The sequence below is a fragment of the Panthera uncia genome, chromosome B1, assembly GCF_023721935.1.
Source record: "Panthera uncia isolate 11264 chromosome B1, Puncia_PCG_1.0, whole genome shotgun sequence".
NCBI lineage: Eukaryota > Metazoa > Chordata > Mammalia > Carnivora > Felidae > Panthera > Panthera uncia.
The window spans coordinates 1,533,990-1,546,211 of NC_064811.1; the positions used below are offsets into that span (position 1 = coordinate 1,533,990).

The 12,222-nt window shown below is 56.3% G+C and overlaps 1 protein-coding gene across 1 annotated transcript in view; it reads left to right on the forward strand.

The window, feature by feature from the left end:
• The first annotated feature begins 138 nt into the window (after positions 1-138).
• The window catches only part of CFAP99 (cilia and flagella associated protein 99), a 41,125-nt gene continuing 29,041 nt past the window's right edge, over positions 139-12,222 (forward strand). The window contains exons 1-2 of the mRNA XM_049630185.1: positions 139-520; positions 8,940-9,067. Of these exons, the coding sequence (XP_049486142.1) occupies positions 8,957-9,067 (111 nt within the window). The 5' untranslated portion in view covers positions 139-520; positions 8,940-8,956. The remainder of the gene's footprint in view (positions 521-8,939; positions 9,068-12,222) is intronic.

Genomic DNA, 12,222 nt, shown 5'->3' on the forward strand with positions numbered 1-12,222 from the left:
CACTGACACCCCGCGCCTCGCCGGCCACCGCGCCGCGCGCCGCACATGCGCCGACGCGCCGCGAGCCCCCTGCCCGCCGCCAGCAGCCGAGGCCGCCCAATCCCGCGGCGCCGCGCCGCGCCCCACCCGAGGCGCGCTCCCCGCCGGAGGGCGACCCGGCGCTCCCGGTGAGGGCGAAAAACTACAAGTCCCGACGGGCATTGGGGGGAGGCGGGGCCCTAGGCGCGGCGTCCTTGGCCGCACAGCGGGCGCTGTGCATTCTGGAGCTTGTAGTCTTCCCGCCGGCGGCGCCGGTGCGTGGCTCCGGTTGCTAGGTGACGACGCCCAAACTGCACCCCGGCGCGAGCTCCCCCTGTCCCGGTGGTGGCAGAGGTCCCGGCTGAACAGAAGAAGTGAACTGGGGGACCCGCTGCGATTCGCGAGACCCGCCGCACCCGCTGGCCCTGGCATCTGCTGTGGCGGCGGGTGGAGGTGGGACGGAAGGTTTGGCGGCAGGAGCTCCTGTGAAGCCAGCACACAGGTAGGAGGGGGAAGGGAGCAGGTGGAACCCGACAGGGAGGAGGGCGAGGCGCGTTTCCTCAGCATCAGCACCTCTCTCCAACAACTTCCCACGGTCAGTCCTCATCTCCTGCTTCCCATCTTCTTACTTTCGCTAATTTTGGTCTTCTTCCCAGCTCCTTGATTAAAGTGAACGGTGCTTTTTTTTTTTTTTTTTATCGCCACAATAAACGGTGCTTTTTAAAAAGATATTCACCCATATTCACTATTGCCCCCAATGGTGCCCTAATTTGGGTCCATTAAGATAATCACCAAAATCTGAGAACCTGTTTATGTGGCAAGCAGAGAGCTAAAAACATGTGTTGAGTACAAGACACTTTAAATTCCCACTGACAGCTGAAGAAACTGAGGCACAAAGAGGCTGCTGTGTTCTTATCTGTAGGAAGAGGATCCAGATCACAGTTGGCGCTCCCGCAACAGCTTGGAGCTTTCCCTGTCCCCACCCACCACCGCTTCTCTGAGTGTTCTGAGATGTGCAGATTGGGGGTGCGGGGGGTAGAAGTAACTTCTCCCTTGGTAGAGAATTCGTTCTCTGAGACTCGTTGGCCCCGGGTCTCAGGGCTCGGGTGGTTCTGGACTAGAGTGGTCCGCGGAAGTCCGTGCGAGTCTCCCCAGAGGCAGCTTCTGAGGCTTCCGTGTGTGCTGGTGGTGGGCCATGTTCTCTTCTGAGTGCCTGGCTAATCTTGCCCACTCCCCTCTAGCTGCCACCCACTCTGCTCCCTTAGGTTGCCAGCACACAGACCCCACCCCGTCCCCATTGCCTCCTATCTCCGATTCTTTTCGCCTTTTCTCTCCTGAGCCCGCTCTGATCGGGCTTTCACCCAACTCCCTCTCCCAAGTTCTTCATCAAAGTCATCCTTGACCCTGATGTTGTTAAATCCAATGATTGGAGCTCAGCCCCGTCTCCTCCTTGAACCGTTAGCAGCAGGCAGCTCAGCTGAGTGCTCTCCTCCCGGACACGGCGTCCTCAGTTGGCTGGAGCAGATCACACTCCAGTGGTTGCTCCTTCTCAGTCTTCTGGGCAGGGGCCTCCTCTGCTTCCCAACCTCCTGACACTAAAGCCCCGGGACTCAGTCCTTGGAAATTCTTCTTCTTATTTTTTTTAATGTTTATTTATGTTAGAGAGAGAGAGAGAGAGAGAGAGGGAGGGAGGCAAAGAGAGAGGAAAGACACAGAATCAGAAGCAGGCTCCAGGCTCTAAGCTGTAGGCACAGAGCCCAAGGCGGGGTTTAAACTCACAAGCCATGAGATCATGACTTGAGCCAAAGTTGGACGCTTAACCGGCTAAGCCACCCTGGTGCCCCGGACCTTGGAAACTCTTCTATCTACTCCTTCCTTGGGTGATTTCCTGCAGTCACATGGTCTGGTAAACACCCATTTTCTCCTGACGTTTCCAAAACTTACATGTCCAGCCTGAACATCACCCTGGGACTGCAGACCCCTTTACCCATTCTTTGCCAATGGATGTCTAACAAATCCCCACAAACTCAATGTGTCCAAATGGACTCTCAATCTTCACACATAAGACCTGCTCCTCCCCAGCCAGTGCTTCTAGCATAAGAACTCACTGTAGACAGTGGACTATTCTCCACGGTTCTGTCCTTCATTGACTCCAAGGCTAGGGCTGTCGTTGCTCGTGCAGAGGCTTTCTTCCTATCCTCCCCAGTTTGAAACTGTGTGCAGGAGGAAGGCTGACCTCGGAGAAGTGGCTGTATCAATTAAGATTAGGTTCAGCTATATGTAATGAAAAATCCAAAGACCAGAGAGGCCCAAGCAAGGTTATTTATGTTTCCATAAAGGAGGTCAATGGGGAGCCAGTCCTGGAAGGTATAACAGCCACAAAAATGTCATCAGGGACGTGGACTCTTCTAGCTTTCTCTTCTGCCACCTTTAACATGTTTCCTCACAGTCCAGGATGGCTGCCTAAGTTCCTGCCATCACTTCCTGAGTCCAGCCAGCAGGAAGGAAAAGAGAAGAAGAGTATAAGCCTCTCCCTTTCAGAGAGACTTTGCAGAAGTCTCACATTCTTGTACTTCAGGGCATATCTCGCTGCTGGGGAGGCCAGGGAATGTCATCTTTCAGTTAGGCAGCAATAAACCCAAGTAAAACTCAGTGTTTTATTATTCAGGAGGAAAGGGAGAGTGGAGATTAAAAAGCAACCAGCAAAACCTGCTGTGTGGGTCTATACTTTAAGCACAATCCGTCAGAGCATGACTTGGCAAAAATCCTTGGGAGATTTTTACTCGGAATTAAAAGCCAAGAAAAGAATTTATGTTAATTAACACACATTTTGTATCTGTGTAAATGAAGCCTCTCTAGTGGTTGAGGGTGTTGAACTGGTTTGTGTCTGATGAATTTAAATCTCCTGTCATCTCACTTCTGTCTATAAAGGATTTGCTAAGAAAAGAGAAGCTTTGGTCCAGCCCACCTTTAAAGTTTCCTTAAATTTGAGACAGTCAGGTCTTGATTCGTGGAGTTAAATCTTGGGAATTAAATACCACTTCCCATGTATCTGGTTTTACCCCATTAGAACAAAGCTGAGGTGCCAAGAGCATGTATCAGAATCAGAAGACTTTACCGCCTGTCTCCTACCCAAAAACGTCATTGTGTCCACTAAGCTCACAGGCTAATTTCAGTAAGAATGCAGGACTCAAGTGTCTCTTTTCCTGATTTCCACCCTCCTGGTGCAGCTGCTCTGTGTCTCCTCTGCCCCAGGGCCCTCAGGCCTGGTAGTGAGCCAGACTGCCAGGGACTAATGGTTCCAGCCAGCTGGGCTCCCCAGGGACCCCCCTCCTCCGCACAGCCCCTCACAGACTCCCCTCTGCATCCTCCACCTGGCTCAGCCATTTGTTGCCTCCAGTTCTGTCCAGGCACACTCTGCATTGGGGACAGGGCTTGGCTGCCTCTCTGGCTCTTCTTGGACTTTGAGCCATCACCAAAGGGCCTCTTGGAGCGTCCTTTCTTCAGAATGTTCCAGCTCCGGGACAGGAGGGAGGGCAGGGAAGTCATCCTGCCTGAGGAACATCTCCCACTAAACACGTGCAGACCGCCCACACTCACCACCCACAGCAGGTGCCGGAGGGAACCCTTTTCCTGCCGGTATCTGGTTCCTCCAGGCAGAGCTGTGTTCAGAGCAGATGCAGAAAGGTAGGGCCAAGGGCCAAACCCCATCCCGGGGCAGTGCCCCCAAGTGCCTGTTGGGGGAGGGGCGAAAAGACTGCATCCTCAACGTTGTTTCTGTAAAAACAGACTTTTTACTAGTTGTGCTCATTTCCTTGTGAGCTCCAGAATGTGTAAATGCTATTTTGCTTTACTATGTTGACATGGTGTCTCTTTCCCCCAGTTATGGCTCATCCTGAGATGTTACCGGGAATCTGGCAGAGTGGGTGTTTGGAGGGTTGCAGAACCAGCCTGAGGCTCAGGCTCCCACAGGCAGGAAGCGCTCCCTTGGGATGGGGAGCCTGACCCCCCCACCTCAACCCCCCAACTCAGCGTGGGGTTTGTTCTGTCCCACCTTTACTTGCTTAGTAAATATCTCGTGGGCATCCATTATTCTCCAATTAAACGAAACAATGAAACCGAACTTGTTGAACTATAGGATCTGTGGAAGCAAAGGCTTGAATTAAAAAAGATCACTAATACAGGGGCACCTGGGGGGCTCAGTCGGTTGAGCTCAGGCTGTGATCTCACGGTTCGTGGGTTCGAGCCCTGTGTTGGGCTCTGTGCTGACACTTTCAGCTTGACTGTTCTGCAGTTTGCATCCTGTCATTGACTCCGCAGACACCTCTGCGGCACTTGCTGGAGACCAGCTCTGGTTAAGCTGCTGGAGACCAACTTGTGGACGCAGAAGTGGCACAGGAGGGTCCTGCGTCAGGTGCTCACGGTGCAGTGCGTCACATAGGTTTGGATGAGTTCAGAGGAGGCACGGAGAAGGGAAGAGCTAAGGGAGGAGGAAGCAGGCTCCACACGTGCTGATATTTGCATCAGGTGTTAAGGGATGCGTAGGAGCTCACCGGAGAGAGGAGAGGCGTGTTCAAGGTTCAGGAGATCCACGTGAAGGGGCTTGAGAGCCAGTGAGAATCCTGGGAAGACAGAGCTGGGGTACAGGACGGGAAGCAGGAGAAGGACCCCAGGAACTGTGAGCCCAGGCTGCGAAGGGGTAGGAAGTGCTGGGTACCCCAAGAGTTGGGAGGATCTGTTCATGATGGCTGTTAGTGGAAGGACACTCCCCTGACCTGAGGCCACTCTCCCCCAAACCTCCCTCACCTCAGAGAGTGGCACTGCCATCTATCCCACCTGCCAGAGGCTCAGGCCAAAAGGGTCCTCCCGCCTTTCCCCCACACTGGAACACCTGCCCGGGAGGACAGTGGCTGTGCCGGGGGGTAAGGCGGAGGGCCAGGCCTGGGAGACCTGGTGAGTGGGTCTGTGGCCACTTGGTGCAGGCGGGCTGGGTGATCCTCACCTGCAAATGTCCCACAGCCTCTCGGACGTGGGACCCGGGGCAAAGGGTTTGAATGAACACAAATAACCAAGTACAGGGGCTCATCCAGAGGGGCCACGGGCAGCCTGTGGCCTCAAGACTTCCAAGCTCCATCCCATGCAGCGAGGCCTCTAATGCCAGATGAGGGGTGGTTAGTGTTGGGGGGGTGGCCCCCACTTTCTGTGGCCAGATGAGGGGTGGTTAGTGTTGGGGGGGTGGCCCCCACTTTCTGCAGCCTTTAAAATGTCCCTTTGTCCACTAGCTGCATGAGGCTGAGAAAAGTCAGATCTCGCTAGGGAAAAGATTGCAAACTATGGAAATAGATCTTTTCCAGAACTTCTCCCAGAGCCAATATTTCCTCCAGGGACATTCACTCAGTCTGTAAGCCAGGCCCCAGGGAGGAGTCCTAGCAGTAGAGACTCCCACAGCAAGAAAAAAGAACTGATTGCACACCCCTCGATGCTACCTTTTGGCCCAGAGACACCTCGTGTCCCTCTGTGTGGTCAGCAATGCCATCGCCAGGGGTGGGACATCAGAGCAGGGCAACCCACCCAGAGGAGGCGGCCAGGTCAGGGCCCTGACTGTAGGGGTCATGACTTCCTGCCTTCGGATAAGTTAAGTCACTTGTCCTCAGCTGCCCAGCAGACCTGGGACTCGAGCCAGGAGGACTGCACGGCATCCACAGCCTCGCAAGGCCTCGTCTGTACCCCTCCTGCACCTCTGTCTCGGGCGCCGACCTCCTCGCTGCGGCCCTCACCTCGTCTTGCCTGTGTCCGAGGGTCAGGACCTGCTCCCACGGTCCAGCCAGCCTGCCCCTGGCAGATGAGAGAGGAGGGGCCAAGCCGGCCAGCCCCCTGCCCTCGAGCCACAGATGGGGACTGCTTCTGTTCCCAAAGGTGCTGTGTGGCCTGCTCTCCAGGTGGCCTCTCCCACTGCTGAGGGGCGGACCTGGAAGAAACGAGTAGCTCAGTGTGTGTTCACAGTCAGCGATGCCGCCACCTGGCCGCACGTCAAAAGGGGGTCACCTGGCACGCGCTGGCCCCATGTCACCACCCGTCCTTCCGACCCCTGCACCTGCAAAGGCCAAAGTTTGGGCTCGGTGTAGGTAGTCCTGGTGAAGATAGGGACAGATGGATGAGCACACTGCTTTCAGTGCCTGCATGCAGGTGGCCAGTTCCTTTCTCCTGGGCCTGAGCCCACCTGACTCTAGGTGGCCCCTGGGGCAGTGACCGCAGCCAGGTCCTACCAGCAGCTAGCTCACTCAGTACTGATGGTCATGCCCACTTTGGGGCAAGAACCGATGTAGAAATAGGGACTCAGCCCCCGCTGTGGTCCTCTGTGGGTCTCAGCCATTGCCCCCTGCAGTGTGCTCTCGTTTCATGGAACCACTGACTGGTCTCCGAACCCGGACTCTCCTGAGGCTTGGTCTTCAGGGCCGGCACCGGCATCAGGGCTTTGAGTCGGTTTCAGTGCGTTTCCCTGTTCCAAGAGGTCTGTCTTCTGGTCGCATACGAGAGAGGCTCGTGCCGCTTCTGTCCCTGCACCGCTAGGGCTGGGCGCCTGAGCGACCCGAGTCAGGCCTCAGGGCCGGGCGGTGCAGGGGCCCAGGTGTGCAGCCAGCAGAGCAGGGCAGGAGTCAAAGCCTCTTTCCCAGAGCGCTCGGCTCAAACCCGCTCGGGATGCTGCGCCAGGTGAGGGCTCCCCTGTTCTGGTGCCCCTGGCCTGCCTCCTGCTGTCACCTTCCTGGAAATGCCCCTGCTTCCCAGTCCCTTGTCTGCCCCTTTCTGGGCTCCCTCCGCAGGGCAGGGTGCAGGGCCTAGTTTTTCTGCTCGCGCTGTCCTTCTCCAGGTTGGAGATGGATTCCCTGCTGGGGGAGGAGGCTGGTCCGCACCCCTGTCCCCTCCTATGCCACCTGCTGTCTCCCTCGGTGACAAAAGCATTCAAGGCGCTCAAGAGCCCCGTCCACAGGGAGACCCACCCATCCTTCAGCCCTGGGACGTTCTCTCCCGTGACTCCTCTCTTCTCTTTGCTCGTCGGCATTTGGGCCTTTTGGAGTGGTTCCCTGGTTTTCTGGGTATTTTTCTCCCACTTTGTGTTTTCATCTTTTTATTCTCTCTTGGGAGATTTTCTCAACTATACCTTCCACCTCTTCTATTTGTATTTTTAGTTCTGCTGCCATATTTTAATTTCCAAGACTCTGTCTTCCTCCACTGTTCTTGTTCCTTGGATACCACATCTCTCTTATCTCTCGGAGGTGACAGAGGCACGTTTTCTGGGTTTTAACCGCTGTCTGCTTCTGCTTCTCCTCTTGCCTCTGCTTCACAGTTGTGTGTCAGAGGCTCTCTGAAGCATCTGGTGGCATTTAGCCCTCACACTCTTGAAAGCAGTGGGGGGACTCAACCAATGGGCTGGACTGGCTGGGACAGCCCATCTTGCTGGGGACCCCAGTGACAGTGTATACAGCTTTTCTTTTTTTCACTCAGTCTCCATTCTGGGGGGTATAGGTCTGGGGACTGCTATCTGGATCCATTCCAACTCGTTGGGGGTTCAGGGGAGGTGCTCGCATTGTCCCCAGGATGCTAGCAGCCTGGCTTTGCCAACAGCTGGTGCCCAAGAAGACCAGCAGTGGGGTGGCCCAGAGACACCCCTCGAGTAGCATGGAACAAGACGGGGGCATGGAGAGGGAGCCTCTGATGGGCCTGGCCACCCCCCTCTAAGCAATTTGGGGCTTACCTATTAGAACCAGTTCCCAGGGTCCCAGCCCCAACCCAAGCAGCTCTTCCAAGGTCTCCCAGAGAGAGGCTCTGGGCAAGCTGGTCTCCTGGAGCTAGTATGTTTCTGGAAAGTTCAGTGCCCATACAAGATCTGGCCACTTACCAACTGTGCATTCTTTCTGGGTGTTGGGTCCACCACCTTTAAAATGGGGGCATTGAGGGGCGCCTGGGTGGCTCAGTCGGTTAAGCGGCCGACTTCAGCTCGGGTCATGATCTCGCGGTCCATGAGTTCAAGCCCCGCGTCGGGCTCTGTGCTGACAGCTCAGAGCCTGGAGCCTGTTTCAGATTCTGTGTCTCCCTCTCTCTGACCCTCCCCCGTTCATGCTCTGTCTCTCTCTGTCTCAAAAATAAATAAACGTTAAAAAAAAAAAATGGGGGCATTGAGGGACACCTGAGTGGCTCAGTCAGTTGAGCATCCAACTCTCGGTTTCAGCTTGGGTCGTGGTCTCACGGTTCATGAGTTCAAGCCCCATGTCGAGCTCTGTGCTGACAGTGCAGAGCCTGCTTGGGATTCTCTCTCTCTCTCTCTCTCTCTCTCTCTCTCTCTCTCTCTCACCCTCCCTTGCTTACACACACACTCTCTCTCTCTCTCTCTCAAAATAAATAAACATTTTTTTTTTATTTTAAATAAATAAATAAAATGGGAGTGTTGAACCTGGTGACCTGAAGATTCTTCTTGCCCCAGCCATATGGGATTAGGTCACCTACCCCTCTGGGCAAGACCTTCTGTATAAACAGTCACTGAACCCCAGCTAGGCTGAGATATGCTCAGAGGCCTACCCCTCCCAGGCGTCCTCCCCAGCCATGCACAGTTGTGGGGCTTGGGGCCACATGGGGAGGCCTGGGAGCCTCCAGGATCTGTGGGTGGGTGGGGGCCTGGGGTGGACTCCTCAGGGCCAGCCTGGGCCCATGGACGGCAGAGTCCTGCAAGGACACGGTCCAGGAAGTGGGCCCGGGTTTCCCCAGCTGGGGTCCCTGTCTCCCTCTAACATGCCTCACTGTGAGAGGTCCCAGGCTCCCAGGGGACGTCCCGTCTAATGATAAAGCCTCTGTGGCTGCCTTTGCCACCTGCCGAGCTGACAGCCCAGAGGTCATGGAGGGTGTGACCTGTAATGGTTTGCTTCTAGAGTCCTGCCCTGGGAAGATGGCCTACTACGGAAAATGCATTGAAACTGTGATTGGGCAACTGGACAAATTTAAGGCTAAGAAGGGCAGTGCTGAGCAGTTCCTGGAGGCCGCGTCCACCACCCTGCAGGTAGGATCAGTGGCGGCTCGGGGCTCGCTGGGAGGCATGCTGGTGACACCTGTCATGTAGCTAGTTACTTTCTAGGAAGACAGCTGCTTTCCGTCCTCCCTGGGGAGAGGCCCTGGGCACGGCCCCATGCCATTCGAAGGCTGGATGTCCTCAGCTTCACTCTAGGTCACAATAGTGGCTGCAGTGTTTCTAGGGGCCTTCAGGGACCCTCTCTGTGCCTCGAGAGGCATCCCTGGCATCTGGAATGTGCATCAGACCACTCTTGTAAAAGGGAATATTGGCACCGTGCCTCAGGACGTGCCTGCACGGTACCATCCAAAACTGAACATAGAGAAGAGTGAGCTTGGGTTGACCTCCACTCTGGAGGGTGGCCTCCTCCCAGGGCAGCTACGCACGAGCAGCCAGCGAGCTGACCGGCTTCCGACAGAGAGGCAGGGGCTGGCCAAGGCAGCGAGGTCCACAGGAGCCCCCACCTCCTTCTTCTCGTGGCCCACAGCTGGCAGAAATAAGGGACCTTCCCCCCCCACCCGCCGCCCCCCTGCTACTCACCTCTTGTCCCCGTGCCCCTGGATGGTCCTTGTTCTTTTCTCCCCCAACTACAGCCCACCCCATTTCAAGCACATACAGAGAGTCCGCTTGGCTGACGTCCTGGGACGGCTCAGGGCCGCTGGAGCACCACCTGTCAGCTTGGCCGCCCTCAGAAGCCTCTCTGTGCATCTGTCAATCTGTCCACCAGGGGTGGGTAGGTGCCCAGGGAGCGGGAGCATGCATTGCAGGGGCCCAGCCCCCCTGGGGCTGTTGTAGCAAATGCATTAATTACAGGATGCTTGTCCTTAATTGCCAGGTGGAATTGCTTTTCCTTAACAGGCGTGTGTGAGCTATTCACTGCGCCCACCCCCGGGGATGTGGGCTAGCCCCCATGACTTGCTCAGGCGTGGGCTCTGCTGGGCCCCCGGCCACAGAGGGACTCCCTTTCCCTTGCGGTGTGGTAGGGAACACTCTTCCTTCGTCAGCTGCCTTGTGGTCCAGCGGCCTGAAAACCTGAAGTGGTCGCTGCCTTGCAGAAGGGGCTGGGGCCCTGGGCTGTGCACACAAAGGCTGGAGGGGTCCAGAAACCAGAGACTCTCCCACGAGAGAAAGCTTGGGACCGCTGACCCAACCCCTTCTCCCCAGCTTCATTCAGAAACCGATGTCTCTGGCAGCAGGGGCCGGGCAGCAGCCTGTACCCCTCTCTCAAGCTCGTCCCTGAGACCCTAGCATTTGGGGAAATGATGAAGACAGCCAAGGCCAGGCCCTACCACAATTATCTTCCCCAAGCGGAAATGCCCTGCACAGCTCAGCCCCCCCTCCCCCCCACCCCGCTTGGGCCTGGACCTCCCCAGTGGCTGCTCCGGGGCCTGGCGGGGCAGCTCCCCCTGTCCCACCCTCCTCGGGTCGTTCGCATCAGCCATGACTGCTGTTGTTGGTGTCATCCTAAAAGAAAGACCTCGCCCGAGCTTCTCTCATCTTCCACTTGCAAGGAGACCCCTTGGTGTCTCTGCTCTGCCCTCAGCTCCCCTGCATCCGCCCTCCAAAGCTTTCCCCCACTGCCCAGCAAAAACAGCAAGGTTAGCATCTTTATTTCTCAGTAATAACCATTACAGAAAGTTGGGTCTGTGACAACACATTATTGCCGGTAGTTGTCGCTTAGTGAGCCATGGCATCATGCCCCTATGTGTGCGTTTCCGTGGGGAGGGAGGCCAGCACGCCTCTGCCCCCAGACCCACCGCACCGAGTCCCAGGGATCTGGCCAGCGTCGCCGGGGTGTGCACGGATGCTCGCATCAGATGGAGAGGCCGGCAACTGCGTTTTCTGACACGCTGGTCTTCCCAGATCCTCTCCAATGCCCGCCTCAAGTCTGACCCAGTGGGGACAACACACTCTTGTGTCCAGAAAATTGAAGGAACCCACTGCTTTTGTTAGACTCAAGGCTCAAGGCTGCCGCCTGGCAGAAAACAACGCAGCACACGAGCCCATCGGGCAGGGGTCCTGGCTGGAAAAAGATACCTTCAAGTGCTGGCTGCTGGTTACCTGTGAATGTGACCTTATTTAGAAATGCCACCTCTGCAGATACGATTAGGAATCTCGAGATAAGACATCCTTGACTTAGGGTGAGCCCGAAATCCAGTGACTAGCATCCTTATAAGGAGAGGGAAATCTCAACACAGAGACCAGGGAAGAAAGCCACGTGACCACAGATATATCCATGAGGTGTGGACACCAGGATCCCGCAACCACCTGCGGCTGGGGAGAAGCACGGTGTGGACCCTCCCTGTGACCTGACCTTGCGACACCTCAATTTCAGAATTCTGTCCTCCAGAACTCTGAAAGCCTACATCCCTGTTGTTTTCAGTGGCCAAGTTTGTGGTAATTTGTTAGGGTAGCCCCAGGACATTTGTATAGACAGGGAACCTCCTGGGAGAGGCCAAGGATGGAGGGGCCAGGCTGGCACACTCAGGGTTGCTGCCGAAATGCTGGACTCTGGGGACTAGGTGCAGAGGAGGGCGCCTGAGGTGTTCAGATGAAGCCTGGCCGAAGGGTGGGGAAGGTACAAGGACTTGTGGATGGGGGGCAGTGTGCTGACTTTCTCTCTGCAGATTATCTGTAGATCAGAAAGGGATCCATCATCACCACTGGGTGTGTAGGTGCTGAGACGTGGGCATCAAGCCTCCGCAGATGCCAGTCTCCAGAACGGCCTGACAGTGGCACTGAGGGCCTGGCTGGGGCTGGAGAGAGGAGGGAGGGATCAGTGGGGGTGAGGGTGATGGAACCAGCAAGCATCTGGGCTGGCCTGAAAGCCTGGGTTCTCCTGTGCTCCCTGGCCAGGCCCTCGGGCGGGACAGGAATCCTCGCCTCCCCCGTGCTCCAAGCTCTGCCCCCTGTAGTTAATGTCACTTTGGAACAAGTGTCATTTCATTAGAGCACGACGACGGCAGACTGGAGAGTTTCCTGTAGGGGAGAGGGATGCTGCTGGACGTCCCTCCCTGGGTGTTGCCTTTGGCCACCCCTTCCCCCACCTGCACTCCCAGAGACCCACGTGGCCAGCCAGCATGACAGCTGGGCACCAGGCTGAACAGGTGGGGCATAGGGACTCCCAGAGAGTCAGCTTGGGCCTG